General features: G+C 34.7%; 4 protein-coding genes across 5 annotated transcripts; 1 reads left to right on the forward strand and 3 right to left on the reverse strand.

Moving 5' to 3' along the window:
• Nucleotides 1-282: 282 nt before the first annotated feature.
• On the reverse strand, nucleotides 283-5,893 carry LOC132184360 (uncharacterized). Of its 2 annotated transcripts, none has more exons than XM_059597973.2 (7): nucleotides 5,613-5,893; nucleotides 5,008-5,345; nucleotides 4,649-4,921; nucleotides 1,269-1,426; nucleotides 986-1,091; nucleotides 767-892; nucleotides 283-629 (listed from the first exon to the last, which is right to left on the reverse strand). In XM_059597973.2, exons 2-7 carry the CDS (start codon nucleotides 5,197-5,199, stop codon nucleotides 507-509), a joined length of 978 nt encoding a protein of 325 aa, XP_059453956.2. In that variant the 5' UTR covers nucleotides 5,200-5,345; nucleotides 5,613-5,893; the 3' UTR covers nucleotides 283-506. The 2 variants fall into 2 exon arrangements, with proteins under 2 accessions (XP_059453956.2, XP_059453955.2); XM_059597972.2 differs by having other exon boundaries at nucleotides 5,008-5,362.
• A 2,839-nt stretch (nucleotides 5,894-8,732) lies between these two features.
• On the reverse strand, nucleotides 8,733-10,324 carry LOC132185615 (uncharacterized). The gene is made up of 4 exons (XM_059599373.2): nucleotides 9,948-10,324; nucleotides 9,728-9,810; nucleotides 9,433-9,635; nucleotides 8,733-9,013 (listed from the first exon to the last, which is right to left on the reverse strand). The coding sequence occupies exons 1-4, from the start codon at nucleotides 10,217-10,219 to the stop codon at nucleotides 8,891-8,893; spliced, it is 681 nt and encodes a 226-aa protein (XP_059455356.2). The 5' UTR covers nucleotides 10,220-10,324; the 3' UTR covers nucleotides 8,733-8,890.
• Nucleotides 10,325-13,715: 3,391 nt separating this feature from the next.
• On the reverse strand, nucleotides 13,716-16,783 carry LOC132185025 (uncharacterized). The gene is made up of 4 exons (XM_059598841.2): nucleotides 16,359-16,783; nucleotides 16,158-16,240; nucleotides 15,869-16,071; nucleotides 13,716-13,971 (listed from the first exon to the last, which is right to left on the reverse strand). Exons 1-4 carry the CDS (start codon nucleotides 16,622-16,624, stop codon nucleotides 13,837-13,839), a joined length of 687 nt encoding a protein of 228 aa, XP_059454824.2. The 5' UTR covers nucleotides 16,625-16,783; the 3' UTR covers nucleotides 13,716-13,836.
• Nucleotides 16,784-24,534: 7,751 nt separating this feature from the next.
• LOC132184857 (RING-H2 finger protein ATL54) lies at nucleotides 24,535-25,911 on the forward strand. Its single transcript, XM_059598637.2, has one exon. The coding sequence runs from the start codon at nucleotides 24,582-24,584 to the stop codon at nucleotides 25,665-25,667; it is 1,086 nt and encodes a 361-aa protein (XP_059454620.2). The 5' UTR covers nucleotides 24,535-24,581; the 3' UTR covers nucleotides 25,668-25,911.
• The last annotated feature ends 562 nt before the right edge of the window (nucleotides 25,912-26,473 follow it).

Here is a 26,473-nt window from a genome sequence, read left to right on the forward strand (position 1 = left end):
AATGGTTATAATGAAAATTATTATAATGACTTTTTTTTTCTTTTTTTTTTTATGAATCATATTATTTTCAACATAGTTAAAATAATTAAACTTTAATAATGAAAAAGCTTCCTCATGTTCTGAGGTGTCCCGGAAAGCAAGCAAAACGCAAGATAAAAGCTACATAAGATACCGGGAAAGTTCTCATCAAAATTCATAATTCAAGGGTTAAACCTTTTCCTATGGTATCACTTCAGATACACATATACAATGGCAAGATCTCTAATTTTTCTTAGAAACACATTTAAAGCACTCTTCAAGTCTCATTAGATTGCTGTAAATCGTTGAGTAAAGAAGAAAGCCCTTCTTTTACTTGGAAGTCTCTTAGTGACAGAATTCTCAATAACAAAAAAAATTAGTTCAAGATCTGCTTAGAGTGTCAACACCACTATGAATACAAAGAATTACCAAGGGGAAAGATGAAAACAGCAGACCTATTCATGAAATTTTGTTAGAACTTTTGCATTTCAAGAGTCAATGGAGTTATATTGCAAGGGTGACAGGGGCCGTCTTGCTGAATCTTGATCATTAAAATCAAGCTTCTTCTCAATCGGGCTGCTCATCTTGGGGCTCGACTTACGCTTGTTTGACTGCTAAGAAGTAAGAAGTAAAATGAAACATTAGAACATAGAAATCGAATTATCATGCCAAAGAAGTAAATATAAAACACCATGCAAGTCTTTTCTTTTTTTAATATATATGTATAAACTTCTCCAATTTTTCTCACCTTGGCAGAAGCACTGCCGGTTTGTTTCCCACTAGAACCGTGCCGGCTTCTTTCTTTCTGGTATTGCCTCAGTAACCTTTTATTCTCCTCATCCAATACGTTATTTTCTTCAAATAGCAATTTAACCTACATATATCATATACATCTTAGATTACTACTTTGGGAACATGGAGTCCAATGCATCCACATTTTGGCAAAGAGATTTACTACTCTTCTCACCTCCTCTTCAGCTCTATTAAGGTTTATCCTTAAATGCTCCTTATCTTTCTCAAGTGTCTTCACTTCAGCAACTAGGGATAAAACCTTATGAGTTGACGGCATCAAGCTACCACAATATCATAGGAAATGATAAGTAACGAATCAAAAGCAATGGCAACTCAAGCATGGGAAAAATTTTGTGATGGAAAAATTTTCTACCGTCATTGTAATTGTAAGAAACACAGTCACCACAAACTAGATCAGCCAAGGGGAAATAGTGTCAAAGTAAAAGAACTATTCTCACCAATTCCACATTTTTAGCAACCTTTGACATGACTCATGTCTGCTATTTGCCTCCAAGAATGCCTGTGCGGATGCAACATCATCTTTACAGATCAATGTTGCCAACACTGAGTCAAGTAAGCTGTTCTCTGTACTTCTTTCCTCAGCAGATAAAGCAACCTTCAAGTTAACCAAAAATTTAGGTGTGTCAGTCTTAATTCAATTTCAGATAGAATCACTCTAAATTGATCCTACAAAGTCATTATCAAAACAAAAGAGAAGATATAACAAAAAGACACAGACAACTTGCTACCAAAGCTAAAATCAAGTTCTTTTATCATAAAAACCTAACACTAATTTTAGTCTCCTTGTACAGTATATTAAGTATTTTTTCTTTGTAAACTGTAACTATGAAACGTTACTCTCTCGTGCATGGCCCAGACACTGTTACTAAGAGTTGGCGAGACATGACGCAGGTGTCAAAGAAAACAGGATTCCTGTGAACTGTTAGCCTCCGAGTGCAATCCTTTGTTGACTACATTGTTACATCATAAAAGACTATAGAAATTTGAGAAAATAATCGTTTCATTGTTTAGCTTCATAAACACCATAAATGCAGCATGACGTCTAGTTTCGTATTTCGTGAATTTGGTACTACAAGACATCTCAAAACTATAACTCCCACATACCACAGATGTACTCATCATCTTCACCTACCAAGTACCAAACATTTCTTGTGGAAACATACACAGAAAAGCATTAGGACTTTATGAGAAACTATGAGATTTCACCATAAAATAAAAATAAACAAATTATAGGTGAACCTTATTCAACCGAATCTATGTAGCACAGTAGCAGCACCCTACATTAACGGAAGGGACTACACACATAAAAAATGTGTGGTTAGTTTAATATGCTAGACCTGATATTACAACACTGTTTTATCCAGAATTTCCTTGGCCAGTTTCATATGAAAATGCTTAAATAGGGCCCCCCAAACTCCTAGCCATTTATGATTTAGCTCCTCAATGTTCAAAATGTAATAAAGTAGCCCCCCAAACTACCGGTCAGTTGCAATTTAGCCACTCCATTAGTCAACACCGTCAAATTGCATGAAAAATGCAATACGACATCGTTTTGGCAAGGTTAAGTTACTAAAATACCCTTTTGAGAAAAAAAAAATCAATTTAAAAAAGGCCCCCAAAACGAACAACGATGTCGTTTGGCAAACCCTAAAAAAAATAAAAAATCAATTTTAAGAAAAAATTACAAGGGGTGGTTTAGGGGTGGCTCGCCGGCCACCCCCATGGCCTATGGGGTGGCCGGCGAGCCACCCCAGGCCATGGGGGTGGCTGGGCGGCCACCCCACCGTCTCTCTCTGGTCCTCTATATTCTCCTCCAATGGCCGAATTTTTGTCCCTGCTACAACCCCGAAAGGGTGTCTTTCAAGTTGAATGGCAAAACTCTGAAATTTCATATTATGCAGATGATGAAGATGGGAATCATAATAAGTATGCTAAAAGGGGTAAGTAGATAGCTTTCCAGAATTGAATTCAAGTTGTTTTTTTCTTCATCAAGACATTTGTTCACAGAAAATGTGGCAAACAAAGCCATCAAACTCTAGGACTGAACAGACTTCGTCATCTTCCTATGGGTTTCTCATTTGTCGGTCCATTTCGACACAAGTTTTTAAGAGCTTTGCTTCCTCTATGGTCAAGTGCATTACCAACTTTACCAGTGACAGCACCCCCACGGAAGGATGCGTCAAATGCCAATGATGTCCATGAAGGTCGCGTGTGACATCAAAGATCATCAAGGATGGATCGCATGGCCTGGGGGTGGCTCGCCGGCATCCCACAAGCCCTTTTTTTTAATTAATTAATTTTTAATTTGTTTTTTAGTTAATTTTTTTATTTTATTTTAGGGTTTGCCAAACGACGTCGTTTTAGGGGGCCTTTTTTAAATTGATTTTTTTCTCAAAATGGCATTTTAGTAACTTAACCTTGCCAAAACAACGTCATATTGAATTTTTCATCCTATTTGACAGTGATGACTAACGGAGTGGCCAAATTGCAACTTGTTGGTAGTTTCGGAGGCTACTTTATTACATTTTGAACATTGAGATGCTAAATCGTAAATGACTGGTAGTTTGGGGGGCCTTTTTATTTTTTTCCCAAAAAAAAAAATCACGCAATTTGACAACAGATTTGCCTTACCTTCTAGAACCCTATCCGTGCAGCACATCTTTCCAATACCAAAATATACATGACACTAAAATAGTTGCTTTCCTCATTCCAGCAATAGAAGAATATAGGACCAGTTCTACTACTTCATGACTAATACGCCATACTATGGGTACAATGAACTGCTAAACCTTTCTCACTCATAACACAATGGTCTATTCTATGGGTTTGCACTGCATTTCTCTTTAATTCATATTTTTCCCAAACAGTCAATACATTATCTTATCCATCTGCAATTATTTACTGTTCTACATAATGCCTGAAAATGATAGCCCGAGATAAACAAGCATAGAGAAAATATTGATAGAGTATAAAAGGTACAATAAAAAAAGTTAATAAGAGAACAAAAATCAATGAACAGAAGTATCAAGCTTAACTCGATTGAAAAGAGCAGCAAGCTTCTCAAGAATGAAATATTTGGATGCAGAAACATAGGATGTCAAATAGATATTAAAAAAAGTACCTTCCTATGGCTATAGATAACTGCATAAGGAAAATATAGTCACATACACATCTTTATTAAATCACCACTATCCCAAAAGCTTAACATGAGATAAGTGATGGTTTAACATCGTTTCAGAGCTCAAAATGCTAAGTTCAACCTTTGTATCAATCATTCACCCCTATTTCAATTAAATAAATATTCCACGTGTTGGAACTCACCTATTAAGAAGGGAGTTTGAGCCAAAATGTGAGGAAGAGTATTAAAGTATTTGATTAAATAATTAAATTTACCTTTTCCTATCAACTTAGGCTTTTGGAATAAGTGGTGGTTTAACAACCCCCACTTACACATACAAAACTATTTGCAAAACAAACGCCCCTACTATGTACAGATAGTATCAATTCTTTAACCAGATAGAATTTAAGTCACTGATAACAATCTTTCTGGCAGATATTGCAAGATTGACAACTCTCAGAATACATTCTCTATCTATTTCTTGATTCATTGAATGAAGTTGAAAAATCATTTCACTATATAATCCCATCTTGCCAATTTACATAATCAAATATTTTAAAATTCTCACCAAATCCACTGACATGCAACCTCAATCAAGCTGCCCACTTACCTTTCTCTTTCAATTTCTCAAAATTAACACTAAACAAGCACATAAATAGACATCGAGAATACAAATACATGGGAGACAGAAGAAATTACCGCACACATATCGTACTCATGCTTGTAGAACTGCAATTCGTCCGACAACCTTCTGATGTCCTCCTCCAACTCATGAACTCGAATCTCAGCTTCCTTGGCGCGCTGATCAGCCTCGTTCCCGAAATCCATCAAGGCTTCCCGGTCATGATCGTATAGGGAGCACTCCCTCTCCCACTTACTACACTGACTCAAGAGAGTCGCACACTCCGTAGCCAATTTCTGATTCTCCTCCACAAACTTCTTCAAAGCTTGCGCATTCATACTTGCTTCAGCCTTAGGGGAAAAGAAAAAGAGAAATCTTTAAATGAACAAATAAAAAATACACACAATTGCCCTTTGAAAAGTTGCAATGTACGAACCCTAACGCGCTCGAGGAGGTTTTCTTTCTCCTGCAATTTGGCCTGTAGGTAAAGACAGCGGTCGTGGAGTCGGCGCTGTGCATTTTCGGAGGCGCAAAGCTTCAACTCCAGAGTGTGCGTGGATACAGGGAGCCCTACGGAGTGATCAATAGATTCTTTGATGTAATCGTCGATTTCGCTAGGAATGTCCATCTTCCAGGAATTCTTGGACCCAATCAAAATACTAGAACCCCAAGAACCCGAATTTGATGGTTGGAAACGGAATCTCAGCGGAAACGAGGGCGTTTTGGGTCCGAGATCTTTCTGCTTCTTTGCTTTTCTTTGGAGGATTAGAAACCCTAAAAATGGGAAGGGGCTTGGGAACAGTTAGGAAATCACAAAATTAGAACAAAACCCATAATCGGTTACCCAAAGAAAAACAAAAAAGAACCAAAAATTCCTACCCATTTTCGAAATCAAACAAAAAAACCACCAATTGTAGATAAACGGACAAACCGTAATGAGCACAAGGTATCATAACAAGACCCAAACCCAAATCAAAACAACATACCGAAACAAATCCATTTAGGAAATTAAATCACAAATAAATAAAAACCTAATATTACCTTATTCAACTCGGTGGGAATCGCCGGTGGTGGCGTGGGTGGCGTTCAGTGGCGGCGACAGTGCTTGGTGGTGGGCAGAGGCCGAAGGTGAGGGGAGAGGAGGAGGAGGAGGAGGAGCAGCCTGCCAAACTCAGAGACCGGTGGTGGTGCGGGTAACGTTCGGCCGGACGGTGGGCAGCGGCAGTGCTTGGTGGTGGCGAAGGCCGTACTTGAGTGAGGAGGAATCAACGAGGGAAAGGAGGGGTAAAAATGAAAAATTTGAAATCCTAATCTGCTTTCACTCTTCACGCGTTATTTTGAACTTTTTTTTTTTTCTCTTTTTTTGTAATCTCATAACCATGGTTCAGCTAACCACGCCAGCTCAGCAAGATGCGGATGGTTTCTGATGGGTTGCTACTCTGTACTCTGTAGAATTACTCCTAGCCGTTAGGGCGCATTTTCGAATGATGGAAATTCAGGGGGCCCAACTGTTTATTATATCAATATTTATCTCTCTTAATAATTTAAAGTGTAATATTAAAAGTTGGGATAGATGCAAAATTGATCTTTATGGTTGCCTTAATTTACAAATCACTCATTGTAGTTTAAAAATTAATTTATAAGTTTTTAAAGTAGGCCAAAATAACATTTTACTATAACTCATTTTCCGTTAAATGACTTAACGGGAACCAATAAGACACGTGTTCTTTTATATTTATGTTTTTAAAAAATAATAAATAAGCTTTACCATGTCATTTTGAGGCTCAAACACACACTCAACGTCAAATTAAATAAACATAATCCCTCTATATCCCATGTGCTACCGTCGTCTTCATCTTCCCAACGATTCTTGCTGTCGTCTTGATCTTCCGATGGGTGTGATCTTCAATTTGTGAGTTACTCTGAAATTTTTGGGCATCTGCATTTTTGGATTAGTGCATTTTTGGGCTGTCTTTCTATGAAAATTCGGATTTGTTTTTGGGCATTGAAGCATCTTCAAAATTTGTTTCCGGGCATCGAAAACAATCTATTCTTCTATCTCTCTCTCTCTCTCTCTGTTGTTGTTTTTGGGGAAGATGAAGACGACGGTGGCAAGAATCGGTGGGGAAGATGAAGACGAAGATGAATACGACGGCAAGAATCGTAGGGGAAGATGAAGACGACGGCGGCACAGAGGATATAAAGAGAGTAAATTTATTTAATTTGACGTGGAGTGTGTGTTGGAGCCTCAAAATGATGTGAAAAAACTTATTTGTCATTTTTTAAAAGCATAAATAAAAAGGAATACGTGTCTTATTTTTATTGGGTGTGATGTAACAATGTAACGGTTTCCGTTAAGTCATTTAACGGAAAATGAGTTTAGAGAGTAAAATGTTATTTTGGCCTACCCTAGGGACCTATAAATTATTTTTTAAACCAAAGGGAGTGATTTGTAAATTATGCCAATCACATGGACCAATTTTACATTTATCCCTTAAAAATTTTAAGAATAAATGCAAAATTGGTCATTGTGATTGGCCGAAATTACAAATAATTTCTTATGGTATAAAAAATAATTTATAGGTCATCAGGGTAAGTCAAAATAATAGTTACTTTTTGAAATCAATTTTCATGCTCTAAAGATAAATGCTAGTTTAATTAAAAGAGTAACCCAATTTTCTTCAACTTAATTTGAAGGAAAACTTTGTCATAATTTATTAACTTGAATGTTGTTTTTATTTATTTTTCAATGGTTAAAAGATGTGACCGCCAAATTCTCACAAAATGCTCCAAAATCATGGCGAAGAAGATGAAAATGAGAGAGGGTCACACACATAGTAAATTTTTTGGGATAAAAGATATTATGTTAATTTACAGAAACAGTATGACTTGGAGGGAAGACTGATGTGTAATCTTTGCTGATGTCCTAAAATGATGTAAAAAATCTTAGTTGTCATTTTTTAAAGTCAAAAATTAATAATAACATGTGTCGTGTTTTTATTAGGTATGATATGACAAAGTAACAGATTCTGTTAAGTTACTTAACATAAATTGATTTTAGGGAGTAAACTGTTATTTTGGCATAATTATTTTTTATACCATATGGAGTGATTTGTAATTTAGGCCAACTACATGACTTATAAATTAGTTTTTATACAATATGGAGTAATTTGTAATTTATGCCAACTACAATGACCAATTTTACATTTATTCATTTTTAAATTTTAGTATTTTAAAAATAATAAATATTAAAATGAAAATTTTTAATTAGTTATCTTTAAAAAATTATAAGTAATAAAGTATTTTAAAGAATATTGATTCAAGAATAATAATAATAAATGAGAATATGGTGTGGCAGTTCTTATGGATGCTGTCAAGTTTCCAATGATGGTAACTCTCCTTGACATCATTGTTGGGATCAAATTGGAGATTGGATAGAGTTTTCCTTGAAGACCTTTTTCCCAATTTATTTCATAAAACTCTCAAGAGCTTTTTTTTTTTTTTTTTTTAAAAAAAAAAAAAAGTAAACGAGAAATATATATTTGTTTAAAAGAATTTGAGAAGCCAAATATATATATTCATTGAAATGTATAGAAATCATTTTATTTTGTAAATTATATTTTACAGATTTAAGTATATTGTCACATGGTGAACACGTTGCTAGCCATTTAAATTTTTTTAAATGATGCCATTATCTACACCATTCTTTTAAAGACTTTCTTATAAAATTTGGATTGTGAAATTGATGAAATTAAGATAATACTTATATTTGAGTAGCGCGTGATTTTTAAATAGAATTTCTTCAATGTCTCTTTTATATATATATATATATATATATATTGGCCACCCCTATCTCTCATGAGATGATTGGGGTGGCCGCGAGCCACCTCCAACAACTATGGGTTAACTGCAAGACACCCTCATCGGAGATTGGGGGTGACCAGCCGCCACCCCAAAGGAGTTGGAAGTGGCCTCCCTAGGGTTGGCAGCTCCACCATTGGCCACCCTTTTATTTGTTTTTGTATATGTGATTTTTAATAAAATTATTATTTTAATGTAATGTAGCAAAAATGATGACTTAGAACTAACATATAGTGCACAATTTCAAATGGAAAACCATCGGAAAGATCTATTTCATATTTTCACATAACTTAGGCAATTAAAACAGAAGAGTCACTTACACATTTTATAGAGAAGTTCAATTTGATGAACATCAAAAGAAAATAAAAAAATAAAAAATTTACAATAAACCCAAAAAAAAACAAAAATTACAAGTCAAATCCCATAACCTGCCCTAAATCTACGTACTTCTAGCCTTGTTATAATTGACCATTTGCTCCTTTAGGCACAGGTAATTGACCATTTGCTTCTTTAGGCATAGGTTTTGCTTCTTCGGCCAATGGGTCGATCCATGACTCCACCTGCTTCTCCATTTCTTCAACCTGCAAAATTGTATTTGAATTAATAATCAGCTTTTCCTACACAACTGTACTTTTACCGTAAAAGTAAGGCATGATGAAGCTTCCAGGAACCAGAGAGGAACCCGCACCTTAAAACTGGGAGGTTAATTAAAGAAAAACAAAAAACATATATAAATCGTTGTTTCTAAGAAATGTTTTGGTTGCTTCAACCCGCGTGGCAGTCAAATTCTTACTGCTTGCGGGGAAGGATAAACAACCAAGCAAGTGGACACTAATTAACGTAATTAACGAGGAGACTTGGTCAAATTACAGAAAAGAAATAATCTATCTGTTAATCTATTGATAAGAAAACTGGATCACATGGAGTCATGGGCCCATGTGATCTTATATTATATTAAGATATAATATAATAAAATGTAATAAGGGTATTAGGTAAAAACCTTCTCGATTGCTTCGTCAACAAGATGGGCACTCTTGGCCGTTTCCTCGGCTAGATGTTCAATAAGCGTCGCAGCTTGTTGGAGCTTTCCGCCTGCCGGAAGGTGATCGGCGACCTCTTCTGCTACCTTATCCACTTGCTCAGCCACCTTTTCTATGACCTCTGCTACTGCTTCTACTGTATTCGCAGCCGTTTCAACTTCCCCTATATATATATATATTGACAATGAGTGATGAAAATGATAGAGCGATAATTTGTACAACGAACAAAAAACAGCATTAAATTAAATTGCTTACTTTTCAGTCTCAGTAATGGTCCCCATTTGCTCCCCAAGAATGGTAGAATTACTGTCGCTATCATTCCAAATATCCAAACTTTCCTGCGAGGATATACCCATAAAACTTTTAATTACTTATATCAGACAAAAACATTAATATAAAGAAAAGAAAAGAAAATAGATATATATATATATATATATATATATATATATATATATATATATATATATAGTCTTACCATGAACCGGGAGAAGGATCGGAAGGAAGCGGAGGAAGCGGAGCTCCTGGTAGAACACTGCCACAGACAGCCATCTTTGTTTTGCCGACGACCAGCCCTGTCAGGCCGGTGTTGAGAAGCCGCAAACCATTTCCAAGAAAACTGCTGCCGATGTTGCCTTTTGAGACAACCAAAAGATGATTAGGAGTCCGAGCTGAACCATGGTACCTGCGATCAAGAGAAGAGCCAATAGGAAGGCCATTGAAAGGAAGAATTGGTCTTGAGGCCGACATAATCGATCTGCTTTTTTTTTTCTGGGTCTCTGTAAGAATTTATGTAGAGCTTCTCTGTTACAACAAAATGAATCTGAGTTTGTAAGAGATCGAAGAGAGTCTCAATCAGGAAAGAGGTTTGAATTACAGGTTGGAGAGGTTGAGGCAAATATATATAATTGTTTGCCACGCGCTTTTTTGGTGGATTTAGTCACCAGGTCAATATTACCCTCCTTGCCAAGGTCAATATATCGCTTCTCGTTTGCTACACGTTTTATGTTTGAGAAATGATGAGATTGACATTAATTAAGGAAGATATATAGATAAATATATGCTGACATGGCATCCACGTTTTCTTCAAGTTATCCGTTGGAGGTTCTAATAGTCTATGTTGGTTGCAGAGAATTATATATACAAAACTATATATAATTTTGTACCGTACCGGGTCATATATCAAGACCTGGTTTTGTAACGTACGTTAGACTATACAAAACTATTCAGATCAGATAATAACTTGCAAGAGAAGAGACAATCTGGATTGATGAATAGTCCGATCGAGTATAATAATCTTCCTTTTCACACTAGATTATACTACAAGAGATTAGTCATTAGGGACCACATTTTTAACGGTTACTAAAAATTTGTTTCTTTGTTTTTTTATTTTTTAACGAATTATTTCTTGATTAATATAACAATCAAATGGACAGAATGCTCCGTACAATGCCTAAGATAAAATTTATAATCTTCACAACTTAAATATTATCTATGACATACACAATAACATTTCGAGCTATTATAAGACAACATCTATGAAAAATCATTGTCTCAATCAGTTTCAGATCTACAGTAAATTTTGACGAATTACGTCTTTATCCGTTGCCAAATTGTTATTGATTCTCTCGCTTTTTTATCTCCATTACTAGTGTCTTATCAATCGTAATCTCATTCGTTGCCTCTACCATAATGACAATTCTTCTTTATGTCTACTAACTCTTCCGTCATCGGTCTATAGTTTGCTCCAAGAAAATAAAAGACTGACCAGAAAGGCGGGAACCAATTCCGTTATCCTTAAGGATTTGTGAAAATAAAATCTAAGAAAGCGAATAAAACTTCACCCCATAGATCGCTACTAAAAACACATCTAAAGAGAATACATCCTTATTTAAAAATAATGAAAATACAATATCAAAAACCCAACACACTCTAACGGGGTTCCACACGCCTCCACGGGCCTGCTACGCGCAGCTAAAAAGCATCCCAAAGACAATTGACACATGCACCTTGGTCAATCTACGATAGAGGTGAGAAAAAAGAGGTTGAATGGGGAAGGAGAAAGGGGGCAAGGATGAGGGAGTGATAGCTCCCTCCCCCAACAAGTACCCTTATTACTAAAAATTTGTTTATGATAATTGCTTATTAGCAACACCTTTCGAGTGTTGTCTCTAATAAGTGATTTTTAGGAACAATATTTGGGTCGTTGCTAATAGCTTGGTAAGAACTTTTTTCCCACTCAAGAATATATCATTAACGACGACAATAGTCGTGGCTAATACTAACTTATTAGCAACGAGAAATATGTTGTCGCTAATGTTATATATGTTGTGGTGCAACGGTATCTACTCTGCTCATGTGTACGAATCTTAGAACATTTCTTACGATGTGCGATTTTGAATCACATAAAAAGCTTTGACATCCCTCATTAGACACTAATTGATTTTCAGATGAGATGGTCAAAGACTTTTGTATGGTGCAATTTCGAATGTAATAAAAAGCTTTGGCTTTCCTCATCAGACACTAATTGGTTTTCAGATGAGATGATCAAAGGCCTAATCTAACAAATGGACCAAATGGTATCAAAGCTAGAGTCATGGGTTCAAGTCACTGCTCATGCAGATGACTCTTAGAACATGTCTTGCGGAGTGCGATTTTGAATGTCATAAAATGCTTTGATTTTCCTTACTGGATACCAATTAATTTTCAAATGAGATAGTTAAAGCACTTCAAGGGCATGGAGAAATCTAATGCCCTGTGTCGCACGCATGAGGGGGAATTTAAGAAAAAAAGACTATGAGAGCCATTGCTTGAAGAAGAAGTATTGCTTATACAAGGCTAAGTCTCGAAGCTACTTTAAGCACCTATCTTGTATGGTTACCTTTATGGTTTTGAGACTTTCCAAGGTGACCCCTTGGATCCTGCTCAGCAATTTAACATAGTTGACATCTCTTCACAGGACATTCCCAAAGATCCCCAAGCTATTGAGGAGTTAAAGTTTCTTCCTTCCTAAGCCTTTCTTCTCAAGGCTAGAGCTCGGGGCTGCTTTATGCCCAGAGGTTTTTTCTTCTTCTTTAAGACAAAGATTCGAGTCTTTAACAGACTCAGAACTACTTTATGCCGAGAGGGTTTTTCTTTCAAAAGTCAATTAAGGGCCAGAGTCTTTGACAGACTCCAAATATAACGCTCTACAAATTAAACTGATTAATTCAATCAATCTTAGAAGAGTAACTGATGACTGGTGGTATTAATTGGTTTAATTTTGACGGGTGGTATCACCCATCAAACAAGTCAGAGTAAAAATATGTGAAAAGCAAAAATACATGATCTGAGATTAATTATTACAATTGCAACTATTCATGAATATTATACATAGTCGTTCCCACATATAACACCAAACTATTGGGACAATTTTTTGGACGTTGAACACTGTTTGGATAAAGCCCGTAAGAAAAGAAGATATTAGCACAAGAGCTTACCGATGTGAGCTTGTGAGGAATAGCTTCGATGCTTAAGGGCTTGTTTCGGATTTAAGGAGCCTAAAAGTGCTTTTAACACTTAAAAAGTTCATTTAAAGAAAAAAGTACTCGTTTGATAAAACAAATTAAAAGCGTTTTTAATGCTCCAAAAAACCTAAAAATGGCCAAAAAGCACTTTGACAAAAGCTTCATTTTTAAGCTTTTGCCCAAAAGCTTTTTTTGACTTAAAAGCTTTATTTGTCAAATGCAATCCCAAACAGGCTCTAAGTCGAATTATGTTTGAAGGAAAGAAGTGTTTTGTATCAATGACCAAGTTATAAGAATTTTGCTGAGGGCCAAAAGTCCCCCCATACCCGGTAGAAGCTTCACCTATAGAGTACTTGGACTTCTACAACATCTAAACCTATTTAACAATTGGAGCCGTGCCCAATAGTTTAGCCTCCCAATTAATGGGATTTAGGCTTACTTATAGGGATCTCAAAATTCCCCAAAATTTTTGCATGGGGGAGCACGGACACCGGCATGGATGCATGGGAGATATGGGCAGGCAGTGTTCGGGGCTAACCAACTCTTGTGTGGTTGCTTGGACTGGAGAATTAACCATGTGTCTCGTAGTGAGAATGCAGTGGCGCATGTAGGGTGAAACAAGCCTTATTTCCCAACAATTATCACTTTCCATCATCAATTGGAAGAGTCGCGTATAATTCTTAAAGAGAGGCCATTTCATGAAACCCAAAAGAAAAATAAATTGCAACTACAAATAGAGAAGAAGAAATAAATAATGCATGTTATTAATTTTCTATATATCCCAAAAAAAAAAAAAAAAAAAAATTACAAGTCAAAGCCCATAACTTGCCCTGGATGTGTTAAATATTTATTGTCTACTTATTATAATTGACCATTTGCTTCTTTAGGGACCACTTTGGCTTCTTTAGAGACCACTTTGGCTTCTTTAGGCATAGGTTTGGCTTCCTCCGTCAGTGGTTCAATCAATGACTCCACCTGCTTCTCCACTTCTTCAAACTGCAAAATAGTATTTGAACAATCAACTCCCCCATAAACAAAACTGTAAATCGAACTCCTTTATTTCTACTGTTATAAGGCATGAAAGTTGCTGAGAACCAGAGGAACCCACACCCTAGAATTGGGAGGTTATGAAGAAATAAATAAATTAATACACATACCCAACTTCTCAAATTACGACTCTATTGTCAATGTCCCTCTCAAATTATCGATTGCGTCAGTGTCCGCATTAAACTACGAAAAATTATGAATGTCTTTGCCGGTAAAAAGACAAAAATAACCATAAATTCTTTCAACAAGATTAACACTCCTATAAATTCGAAGAAAAAAAAAAAAAAGACTAAAAACAAAAGGCTATTTTTTTTTTTCTTTTAAAAAAACAAAGAAAATAAGGGGTGGTTCGAAAACCACCCCAAATTACTAAGAGTGGATCAACCTCCTCCGAAACTCATGGTGTGGGCGAGCTGATTTTCTTTTGTTGATTGCTTTTTTTTAATTTTTATTTTTTAAATTTGATTTCATATCACCTTTACTCCTATTCAAAATTTCTTTGAACATCCTACTAAAGCTCAAACTACTCACACACATGAGGTGGGTTTTTTTTTTTAAAAAAAAAAATGGAAAGATGAAAAAAGGAATCAAACCTTTTTTATCAAAAAAAAAGGGAAAGGAAAAGGTAGGAAACGTTTTCTTCTTTTTCCAACCATGAGACATGGTTAACCTAACCAGGAAACTTGGTCAAATTACGGGAAAGCAATAATCTATGTGCTTTCTGTGATAAAAAGGTAGTACCTCATTAGTCAAAAGTAATTAAGAATACTCTTAAGGGTTGGCTCAAGTCCGGAAGGCATTTAGATAAGTCTAAAGTTTGAATTCTCTTGCGTGCTTGCGACAAAATTGAGCCTTACCCAATATGTGTGGGAGTGCCTTATATGGGTATGAGGTTTACCCTTTCATGAGTGAGTACACAAAGTAGCCTTGCCTTTAAAGGTTTTTTGTCATTAAAAAAAAAAAATTTGTCACTCTAAGAATGAAATGGCTCTTAAAATTATATGTTGATCAAAATTCAATAATAATCAATTACATACTCAATTGTGATTTTAGAAGGCACATCATTCTTAAAGCGACACAAAATGAACATAAGGGTAACTTCTAGCATTACTCCTATAAAAGATCTAGTGTAAACCATGTCCTTTGTGCTCACAATTCAAAATTGAAAAGCTAAGAAATTCACACACAATCAAATGAGACGAAAAAAGCTGGATTAAAATCTATTCCCCCATCATCCAAAAAAAAATCATTTTTCTCCTCACTCCTCCGGTGCACTCTCTTTCCCTCCTTCTCCTCTCTCTCTCTGGCGGCAGCATAAATCTTGTCAGAACCATTGGAAGCGCCAGAATCCAGCCTGACTCCGGAGCCCAACCCATTTGGGGTGGCTAGTGAGCGTGCTAGCCACTCCAGATGGGCTGGGGGTGGCCCGCGTAGCCACCCCCAGGCCATGGCGTGGTCGGCGAGCCACCCAGATTTGCTTGGGGTGGCTTGGCGTCCACCCCATGGCTTGGGGGTGGCTCGCCAACCACCCCCATGAGCTAGGGTGACAGCATGCCATCCTTACCCAATTGGAGATAGGGTGGCCAACCAGCCACCTCTTTAATTTTTGTATTTTTTTAAATAAAATTAATTGGTTTTTTAATTATTATTATTATTTTTTTATCATATTTGGTATAATCTAGTTTGGTATATATATATATTTTTTCTTAAACATAGGTTTATTATGAATTATTGAGTTGTCAGTTGCTGAGTGGTGGGCACAAAAGCGTGTGCCACCTCCGTATAGTCTCTCTCAAATATAATATAGTAAGATATAATATAATATAATAAGGGTATTAGGTAAAACCTTCTCTATCGTGTCATCAACCAGTTGGGCATCCTTGGCTGCTTTCTCGGCTAGATGTTCAATAACCGTCACAGCTTCTTTGAGTTTTCCGCCTGCCGGAAGGTCATCGCCGATGTCTTCTGCTACCTTATCCACTTGCTCAGCCACCTTCTCTATGGCCTCTGCTACTGCTTCTACTCGATCCGCAGCCGCGTCAACTTCCCCTAAATTGTTGAATCCAAGATTATTACATTATTGACAATAAGACTGAAAATGATCGAGCGAGCAAAAACAGAACTAAATTCCTTACTTTTCAGCTTCAGTAATGGTCCCCATTTATTCCCCAAGAATGGTATAATTACCGTCGCTATCATTCCAAATATCCAAACTTTCCTGCGAGGAGATATCCAAACAAACGACAATAGGAGCGAATATTACAAAATCAAATAGACTCCCAGATTTGTTTTAACCATACTTGCCAAAAAAATAAAACAGATCTAGCGATTCTTACCATGAACCGGGAGAAGGATCAGAAGGAAGCGGAGCGCCTGGTAGAACACTGCCACAGACAGCCATCTTTGGTTTGCCGACAACCAGCCCTGTCAGGCCGGTGTTGAGAAGCCGCAAACCATTTCCAAGAAAACAGCTGCCGATGATGCCTTTTGAGACAACCAGAAGATGATTAGGATTACGAGCTGAACCTTGAGACCTGCGACCGAGAGAATTAGAGCCAATAGGAAGGCCATTGAAAGGAAGAATTAGTCTTGATGTCGACATAATCTGATTTTTTTTCTTTTTCTTTTTTTCTGGGTCTCTATAAGAATTTCTGTAGAGCTGCTCTGTTACAACAAAACCAATCTGAGTTTGCAAGAGAAGAGAATCTTGATCGAGAGGGAGACTTTGAATTACTGATTGGTAAAGAAGTTGGGTGTAAGCTAAATGTTGGAACAGTGCAGGAGTTGTTTAGCCAAATATATAAATGTTTCCCACGCGCTTTCTTCGTGGATTAGTCTCAGGTCAATACTATAAAAATTCCAAGGTCAATCGCTACGACTCGTGTGCTTCACGTTTTATAATTGAGGTTGAAATTAACGTTAACTTTTGCTTCAAGTTGTCCTTCGGAGGTTGTAAATAGTCCATTTCGGTTGCCGGGAATTAGTAAAACCGGCTCACATCCAACGGACGCACGTGGTGCTTAAAAGTCTAGGCAGCTCTTTCAAACTTCAATCGATAATATTCTTTCAAACTTTTAATTATGATAATATCATTTTAAATTATTAAAATATTGTTAATATTTTTCTTAAAGACTAGTAATATGATAAAAATGTTCTTATTGTTTTATTAATTTTTTTATTTAAATTTTTATAATAAGGGTTTTATAGAAATATAATTAAAAAAAAATAGCATTTTTCACACTTTAATAGTTTGATAGACCACTTTAGCACATTTTAAACATCATGCGGCTCTTTTAAAAACAACTATTAATTAGGATCCGGCTTCCATGTGGTAGTGCTATTGTTGCCCAAAATGGTACCGTTTTGAGCAATGCAAAAAGTAGGTTTTAAAAAAAAAATTAATAAAAAAAGTCACTAAAAATAAAAATAAAAAAACTAAAAAAAAAAAAAAAAATTGCGGTGGCCGGCCAAGGGAGCCACCCCTTTCCTTTGATTTTGATTTTTTTTTTTTTTAATATTTTTTGTTTTTTTTAAAAAAAAAAATTTAATGAATTTTATATTATTTGTTTTTTAAAAACTATTGTTTTTATTGCCCAAAACGACCTCGTTTTGAGCAACAACAACCATGCGGTAGTTTTCATTACCGCATGGAAGTCGGATCCATTAATTGAGGGAGATTTTTTATATTGTTTTCTCCCAAAAAAATGTGAAATGGCTCCACCTGTCCATGCAACCAAATGGGGTTGGGCGAACCACCCCTGCTTTGGCAAAGGAGGTGACAACATACTATTGTTGGAGAAGACAGAGAGCAGTGGCCAAAGACCAAATAAGACCACCAGATATGGTTCCTTTCAATAGTTCGGGTTGTACAATGGCCAGCAATTGGGGTGGCTGATGGGTGAGCTGGAACTGGCGGTGGTTGACAATGAACTCCAATCTGGTGGCTGCGACCATCAGATTGAGTGATTCGACCACCCACACACGATGATTGGGGGTGACTCAGACCATAAGGTTATTTTTTATTAAAAAAAAAAAAAAATTGTTTGAAATATGATTTTATTCTAGTTAGGAAATTTGGTCATTCCTATGTTGTTATCAAATGTATGAATAGAAATAAGTCATTCAATTCTCTTGTATTTCTGATAATACTCATTCATACCTTCGGGTACTGATCATTCCATAGGAGACACAGAAAAGGTATTAAAAGTATTGCATATGGTTCATATCAAACTTGTCTTAGCAGAGTTCTTTGGATTTTGGTGAGCATATCATGTAATGTTGGTAGAATCTTATAAGGACTTTCAAGATTTCAGGTAGTATCATCATTAGCCCAAATACACAAAGGAAAGCCTCCTCCCTCATTATCTCACAACTGCTGTGCAGTTTCACGTGCTGGCCTCTAATTATCTTTGGAGAAAAGGCTATATGTCCCCTCAAACTATTACTCAATTGATAAAGCCTTTTCAAACTTTTAATTGTGATAATGTCCCGCCAAAACTACCAAAAATTGTCAATATTTCCCCCAATAATGAAATTACCCTTAGTAAGATAAAAACAAAAATAATAAAACTTATAGAAAAAAAAAAACCTAAAACTAACAAAAAACAAAAAAAATTTCATATGGTGGCCAATTTGTTTTTTGTTTTTTGTTTTTATTTAAAAAATCATTCTATAAGAAAAAAATTGTTTAAAAGAAAAAAGATTTTTATTTTTATTATTATTATTATTTTTATAAAAATTGATTTTTTTTTTGTTTTATAATTTTTTTAAACAAAAATTTACATTTAAAAAAAATTAAAATTTTCGTTTAAAAAAATTAAAATTTTCGTTTTTTAAAACTAAATAAAAAATCGTTTTTTTAATAAAAATTTCCATTTAAAAAAATTAAAAAAATTATTTTTTAATAAAAAATCAGAAATTAATTTTTTATTTTAATATATTTATATTTTTTTTATTAAGAATGACACATATCTTCATTTTATTGGCGTTGATGTGACATCTAACGTCAAATGTTTTAATGAAATTTGACTCTACGGACTAAATTTTTTTTTTTTTTTTTTTTTGGGTCACAATCAATCCTCAAAAAAAAAAAAAAAAAAAAAAAAAAAAAATTCCTATTAAGTTGGATTAATTTGTGAATCTATGTACGAATCTTACTTAAGTTGATTACAAGTCCAATTATAATTTACATTTAAATTATATTTTGTGAGATAATCAATCTTTTGTTTAATTTTTATTTATTTATCACTTATATTAATTAACTTTTGAATAAGTTTGGTTTCGATCTTATCTTTTAATCATAAAGTCTCTTCGCTCCACCAGTAGTCCGTTCACAAACATATGTGACCTGCAACAATATATATTGTCGTATAAGATGTTTTTCTCCTTGGAGATGGATTAATCATACCGTCAAGTCGCATGCCACCGTCCCATTTTGAAATGAAGCGTCTCACGGTTTGTTTACTTGTGATTTGGTAATCCTCTTCATAATCATTAATTCAAGTTTAATTTTGAAATGACTTTGGGCTGCCGGCCGGCCAGTACTGTCGGAGATGCTCATCCAATCCAACCAAAATTGTCAAACAGGTAATTAACGTTAACCACTTAACATGTCGTTTTAACAAGGAATGTACGTAATTGCTGTGTTCTTTTCACACTTATCATATATATCATGTGGTTGCAAAACTCCTGAAGAGATAAGAATTCAAGATTTCCAGCTCATGATATAATTAAGATGGTTCGTATCTTCCTTCAACTTCATCATATGAAATATAATAATGTTTCCTCTTGGCTGGTCGGGAATCTAATTGAATTTCAAGTGCCTGAGCAATTACTGGTTTTGAATTGAGCTAATTCATGACATGACATCATTAGTCTACCCTAAAAAGATTAGACTTCAAAAAATCTAATTGAGAACCAATTCTCAACTTTCTCCATATTTTGAAGGACCAAAAGCATGGGATTAAGTGAAGTATGACGCTGTCTTTTTAAGGATTTCGTGTTGATAACATTTCTTGCTGGTATGAAACTGCCTTTTTTAGTGGTATCAGTTTTTTTGATGGACTGGATCATTTATTTGACTCATTTCCAACTGTTCTTAAGATGGCGCTGTCTCTTTCTTTTTTCTTTTTTTTTTTTCTTTTTTTTTTAAATGTTTCCCCTTCTTGCATTGAATAAAAAAAAAATAAAGTAGAGGATTTTTTTATTTTTTATTTTATATTTTATCAATGACTAATGTAAAAGGCTACTATAACTTGTCACATGGGCATAATGTGACAAGTACTTATAGCAGGATAATGATGTTATGTAGTAAATATGCGTACTCAAACAGGCAAGGTTTATTGAGCCTTTCGAGGTAGGATGCATTGAGCCCAAAAAAAAGGCAAGGTTCATTGAGTTCAAGAAGGCACGATCCATTGAGCTTTCAATAGCAAGAATAGTTGAAACACCAAGGAGAAGACGAACCACAAAGCTTATTTCTTTTGAGACATAGGGCTTTTGTTTTGAGGCATAAAGAATTTTCATACTACATACATATATATAACAGTAATATTGGTTGGAGATTCATATATATATATATAGTCGTTAACGGTTACCTTTACGTACAGTGTATATGATTCATGAATCAAATAAAGAGGATGAATTTTTAAAATATTTATAAATTCTGTAAATTATAATAATAGTAGAAAGTTGAATATAAAAGATTAATTAACTTGGGCAGCTATGCAGTCCATTTCCATGAAAATTACTTCGACAATCTCATTCTCCGGCACCGAACGCACCAACCGTAGGATAGGATGCAGTCGTCATGATTAGGACTTGGAACCAAGAATTATTAATCAAAGTGATAAACTATAGTAAAGGTAAGGGAAAGAGAAAGAAGATAAGAAAGGGACGGAGGATAATAAAAAAAAACAACATGTCGGTAAAAAATTAATGATCTCTTTTTATTTTATTATAAATAACCAGTTACCTGCATGAAGGGAAATATGAATATGTTTATATATATATATATATATATATATATATATATATATATATATATTGCCTCCCAAGTTATATAATAAGTTTTGCAAATGGGAATACAAACAATTTTGTTCTTAGGATACAATACTGCATGAAAATAGTGTGTAAATTGCAAATTCTGAACACTACTCTAAATAAAAAATTGGGGTAATTACCTTTTGTCCCCATAAACTACAGCGCATTGGCACTCTCACCTTATGAATTACCAACTATGGCATCTGACCCCATCAAACTACCATCTTATGACAAAATTCTTCATTTTGTCAGTCAAATGGGTTAAAATTGATGAAAAAATAACGCTTATACCCTCTTAAACCCTAATCCAACACATGAAAATAATTTAAAATGAAGGCAAAAGTGGAAGAAAACAAAATTTAAAATGACACATGACTTGCACATGACTGTTGACCGTCAATTTTAACCTCTTTGACTGACGGAATATGGCATTTTGTCATAAGATAGTAGTTTGATGGGGTCAGACGTCATAGTTGGTAGTTCATGGGAAAAAGTGTCAAGACGCTGTAGTTCGTGAGGGCAAAATATAATTACCCCTACAATATTCTATAACAATAATGGAGAAGAAGAGAGAAAAGATCAAAAAAATAATATTTATGAATTTACTGAAATTTTACTTTAATTTTATAAAAGTAAATAAGCAGTTTATCACTGTTAAAATAGTTAAGTGCTAAGTGTTTTCTTAAAAGCTAACGCGTCGTGGCCTAGTTTATTCAAAAGTTATTATAGAATAAAAGAAAGGCAATCCCTTATAAAACACAAAAAATTCTCATAGATTTTTCAAAATGGAACAAAGAGTAAGACAAAAAAATAGAGGAAAAGTTAGAGTTTTTAAATTGGAGAAAAGAAAAACTTTAATGTCATGAAATCATTTTCAACAACACATGTACATCTATCTAGTGGCCTTATGGCGTAATTCGTAATGTTAATTCACATAGACGTTATAAAATCTTGTGAGATGAAAGCCTAACTATTCGTATATTTGCAAGAAGATCTTTCTTTAACTTGTACGTTTTCATATGTTAATTATATTATTAGATGTGGAAGTTTGGTGGTTGAACAGTTTAATTCCAAACTAATCATTGATGATGAGTGCATAACATATTTGTTAAAAACTTGTAATATTAGGCCCCGTTTGGTTTACGGAATAGATCATTAAATTGGACTAGCTAACACTAGGTATAGCTAGTTCTTTGTTTGGTAATACTCTATTCCTGAGAATAGTCTATTCTCATGGGACTACTAATCTCATATACATAGGCTTAGCTAATCATTTCCTGTGGGATTAAATTAATTGTGTAAATTGCAAAAAAAAACCCTACTTGTGAGATGAAATTTCGATCTCTCTCTGATTCTTCTATATTTCTCTCTCTCTCTCTCTCTCTCTCTCTCTATATATATATATATATATATATATATATATATATATATCTTCGTTTCTTTTTTCTCCGTTTCTATATTTCGTTCTCTCTTTTTATTTTCTCTATGATTCTTCTAGTATAGTTTTTCTGCAAGTGCAAACGAATTTTTTTTTTCTCTATGCCGTCTCCCTTCTCTGTATCGCTTCTCAGTTTTTTTATTTTATTTTATTTATTTATTTATTTTTATTTTGATTCGTTGTACATTCTCCAACTATATTTTTTTGATTTCAAGATTGAGTTTGATTCTATTTTCTCCAACTATTTTTTTTTTATATAAATAATTTTGTAGCGTAATTGCCAAAAAAAAAAAAAAAGGCCACATACCTGACATAATTAAAAACAAAAAAGAAAAAGAAATTATAGTAAAGTTGTTTATGAGTCCTTAATAATATAAATTGTATTTGTATTATAATGGTATTTTAAGAAATTTGATCACAATATGATTCAATTCATCAACATATTGCATTGTACCTAACGAAGGAATATGATTAGTTAGTCTATTCCAGCGTTACAACCAAACAAAGGAATTTGAATAGCTAATCTATTCCACACTTTTCTATTCCCAGCAGTAGCTAATCCTTTTCTAATGGATTAAACATGCCGCGAACCAAACGAGGCCTTAATTTTAAACTCACTATTAAAATATTTGATTAAAATATAATATTAAATTACTATTTAATTTCATTTAATTAATATTTTAAGACTCTTATTACTCTCTTGCAAATCAGAATACGAACTCATAATCTTTACTCACCGCGAGAAAAAAAATAGAATAAATTTATTTTTGTGTATGTACCCAACTTAATTTTAGTTGAATGAGGCTTGTGAAATAGGGAATAATAATCTATAATTTTTTTTTTTTTTTGAAAAATCAATCTGATGTCGTTCATAGAAAGGTCAAGAGCACAAAAGCTCTTACAATCAAGATCCAAGCCAAAGTTAAAAGATTACACATCATAGAGGGCAATAATAAACAGATCTTATATTGAAGTCCAAACTATAATACCAAACATCTGCTAACCCAAACTAATCTTTAGTTGTAACAATAGATCTGCTCTAGGCAGACAATCCAATGCATATGTAGCTTTTATTTCTCGACCCTCGAATTAGAAAAAACTCAATGCCGACACTCATCATCCTCAATGAAATCTATAATAATTAACATAAAATCTACAGCAATGAAAATAAGAAACATATTCTTCCACAAAAAAAAAAAAAAAAAAAATTATCATGATATTTTGAGAATATTATCATAATAAATATTCTGTGCACGATTTGCATAATAATCTTACATAAAATAGCATATCATAACATTCTAACACAAGTAATTTTGATTCGTTATAAAAAATAAACATTTTGTTTTTAAATGAAAACTTAATAAAGTGTACTATAAAATATTAATCATATCCGCACTATCACCTTAAAAAAGTTAATTAACTTAATTTTTTTTTTTTTTTTAAAATCAGAAAAAGTAAAAGAGAGATGCGTAGACCTGATATATATAGTCACCATCGCTGCTAGTATTCATCTTTCACTGCTGTTGTTGTTCATACCACTTTTGATATATATATATATATATATATATATATATATATATATTTATTGATGTTCATACCACTTTATACACATGGAAAGGGCGTAATTGGAGAAATAAAATATGAGAAATGCTAAGTGTTCTACTGCTCTTTTTAATGTTTTTCTGGTGTTTTTCTAACTGTAATGTGACTTTTAAAATTATCGTTGAATTTCATATTATCATTATTAACTTTTAATTTATTAGTGATTTTAAAAGTCACATTACAGTTGAGAGGACACCAGAAAAATACTAGAAGAATACCTACCATTTCCCATATAATATTATTTAAACCTAATGCCAAGTAAAACGTAGATATCAGGTCCCCCATTAAACCTTTGAAAGAGATATGTTCTTAACCTTTTCTTATTTATTTATTTGGAAAGTTTTATTTGCACCAGTTAACACCGCCCTTTCAAATTCAATAAAAAATTAACACCTCCCTTGGAAGATCAGCCACTCCCTCAATATCTTACCCCTGTTTTTTTTTTCTTCTGTTTCTTGATGCTCTTCTGGTTTCTTTAATGGCGAGGAAGCAAAGAAAACTCTTCCCTCCACTAACCGCAACGAACCAAACCGTAGACTGCGAGCCTTATAACTGCGAACCTTTCCCAGACTACTACTACTTCCCGCCGCCGCCACCTCCGCCGCCATCCCTCTCAGGCGCTGCTCACTCAAACCCAATCCATCACATCTCCCCCTACCTCATCATCTCCTTTTCCTTCTTGGCCGGCTTTCTTGTTCTTGTTTGCTACTACGTTGTCATAGCAAGGTCTTGTCCGAGCTGGTGCAGCCGCCGGAGAAACGACGGGACCGCTGTACCCTCCCAATCCGACGGCACGGATCAAGAGTTTCTTGATGAGACTCAGGTCGATCACCCCATCTGGTTCATCACCACAGTCGGCTTGCAGCAGTCTGTAATAAGCTCGATTGCGGTCTGTAAATACAAGAAGAATGAAGGGTTAATCGAAGGGACGGAGTGTTCCGTTTGTTTGAACGAATTTCAAGAAAACGAGACGCTTCGGCTCTTGCCCAAATGCAGCCACGCATTTCATATACCTTGCATTGATACCTGGTTGAGGTCTCACACAAACTGCCCTCTCTGCCGTGCAAATATTTTGACCGACACGGTCAATCTGGACATTGTTAGGCATCCATTGGGTTCAATCGATCAGAATCCTAACAATTTGAACGGAATCGAGGAGACCCACATGGCCAATTCTGGGAATGAAAGCGATTTGCGTGATTATCAGGTAAGAAATCGTGAGACGGCTGAAAACAGGGCTGGAACAGGGGATGAAGGTGAGTTAGCAGAGGTCGATGGTGAAAGAACATCAAAAGAGGGTGGCGGCGGCGGGGATCATGATTTTTGTCCTGGAGATTCTGAAGGGAGCTCGACTAATCGAATTGAGGATGCTGAAAAGTCGCATTTTTTGGATAACGTAGCCAAGCAAGATGGTAGACGCTCCGGCATGCACAGACTGATGAGCAGCCATTCTTCAATAGAGCAATCTCTGCATATAAGGCCTCTTGCTATGAAAAGATCGTTTTCCGGTGGTGGAAGGGTTTTGTCATTGAGATTCAACCGGAGCCAGAGTTCAATTCTGTAATTTTAAAGTTTGTTCAACATCTTTTTTTGAAAAAATATAGGTACAAGTTGAGGAATCTGAGAAATATAGTGGGATATTCCAAGTACTCTCAGTATTTGTTCTTGCAGGAAGTCTTGTGTACAAGAATAAACTAGTTTGAAATTCCAAGTACTTTCTGCATCACGAAGGGTAAATGCAGGACAGGATTGATGCCTCAGAAGGCAAAGGTATCACTTCCACTAGCAACTACTTTGCTCGTCATTGATTTTTGGCTGTGGATTCTCTTTTTTTTTTTCCAAGGATGTATTTACTAACCCTTCTTCGATTCAATGATAAAGGATCTGTAAAGATAATATATATATATATATATATATATATTAGCAATTGACGATATCGACTCCAACAAGTTCCCTCATGAGTCATGACGTAAAATTTGTATAATTTTCGTGGCATCTCCCTTAACAATTACTTTTTGGAAACCCAACTCGATCACTACCAAGTGAACGATCATTATTAAATTTTAATTAAATTGTAATTTTAAAAGCTATTTCATTTATAAAGAGACATAAAAATAATACAAGAAATACTTTTATAATTACTTCACATTAAAACCCAACTGCCATTTTCTTATTTCTCCCCAACTGTCATTTTCTTATTTTGTCCGTCAATTGCTACATCTCAATTTATTTTAACCACCCTTTAGAAGGTTTATTCCAACAATAAATTGAATATAATCTATTTTACAGTTTAACGGTGCACATGGTATCACATTATTTAAACACTGTGTCACATTATAATAATAAAAAAATCATAAAATTTAATCTAGA

The sequence above is a fragment of the Corylus avellana genome, chromosome 7 (genome assembly GCF_965113065.1).
Source record: "Corylus avellana chromosome 7, dhCorAvel1.hap1.2, whole genome shotgun sequence".
Classification (NCBI taxonomy): Eukaryota; Viridiplantae; Streptophyta; class Magnoliopsida; order Fagales; family Betulaceae; genus Corylus; species Corylus avellana.

Coding starts and splice junctions, on each gene's coding strand:
- LOC132184360 (XM_059597973.2), bottom strand. CDS start 5,199: ATGGACATTCCTAGCGAAATCGACGATTACATCAAAGAATCTATTGAT. Junction 893..985: donor TTAATAGAGCTGAAGAGGAG/GTGAGAAGAGTA, acceptor TGATATATGTAG/GTTAAATTGCTATTTGAAGA. Junction 630..766: donor CCGGCAGTGCTTCTGCCAAG/GTGAGAAAAATT, acceptor ACTTCTTAGCAG/TCAAACAAGCGTAAGTCGAG.
- LOC132185615 (XM_059599373.2), bottom strand. CDS start 10,219: ATGTCGGCCTCAAGACCAATTCTTCCTTTCAATGGCCTTCCTATTGGC. Junction 9,636..9,727: donor ACCATTACTGAGACTGAAAA/GTAAGCAATTTA, acceptor ATATATATATAG/GGGAAGTTGAAACGGCTGCG. Junction 9,014..9,432: donor TTGACGAAGCAATCGAGAAG/GTTTTTACCTAA, acceptor ACAATTTTGCAG/GTTGAAGAAATGGAGAAGCA.
- LOC132185025 (XM_059598841.2), bottom strand. CDS start 16,624: ATGTCGACATCAAGACTAATTCTTCCTTTCAATGGCCTTCCTATTGGC. Junction 16,241..16,358: donor GATCCTTCTCCCGGTTCATG/GTAAGAATCGCT, acceptor ATCTCCTCGCAG/GAAAGTTTGGATATTTGGAA. Junction 13,972..15,868: donor TTGATGACACGATAGAGAAG/GTTTTACCTAAT, acceptor ACTATTTTGCAG/TTTGAAGAAGTGGAGAAGCA.
- LOC132184857 (XM_059598637.2), top strand. CDS start 24,582: ATGGCGAGGAAGCAAAGAAAACTCTTCCCTCCACTAACCGCAACGAAC.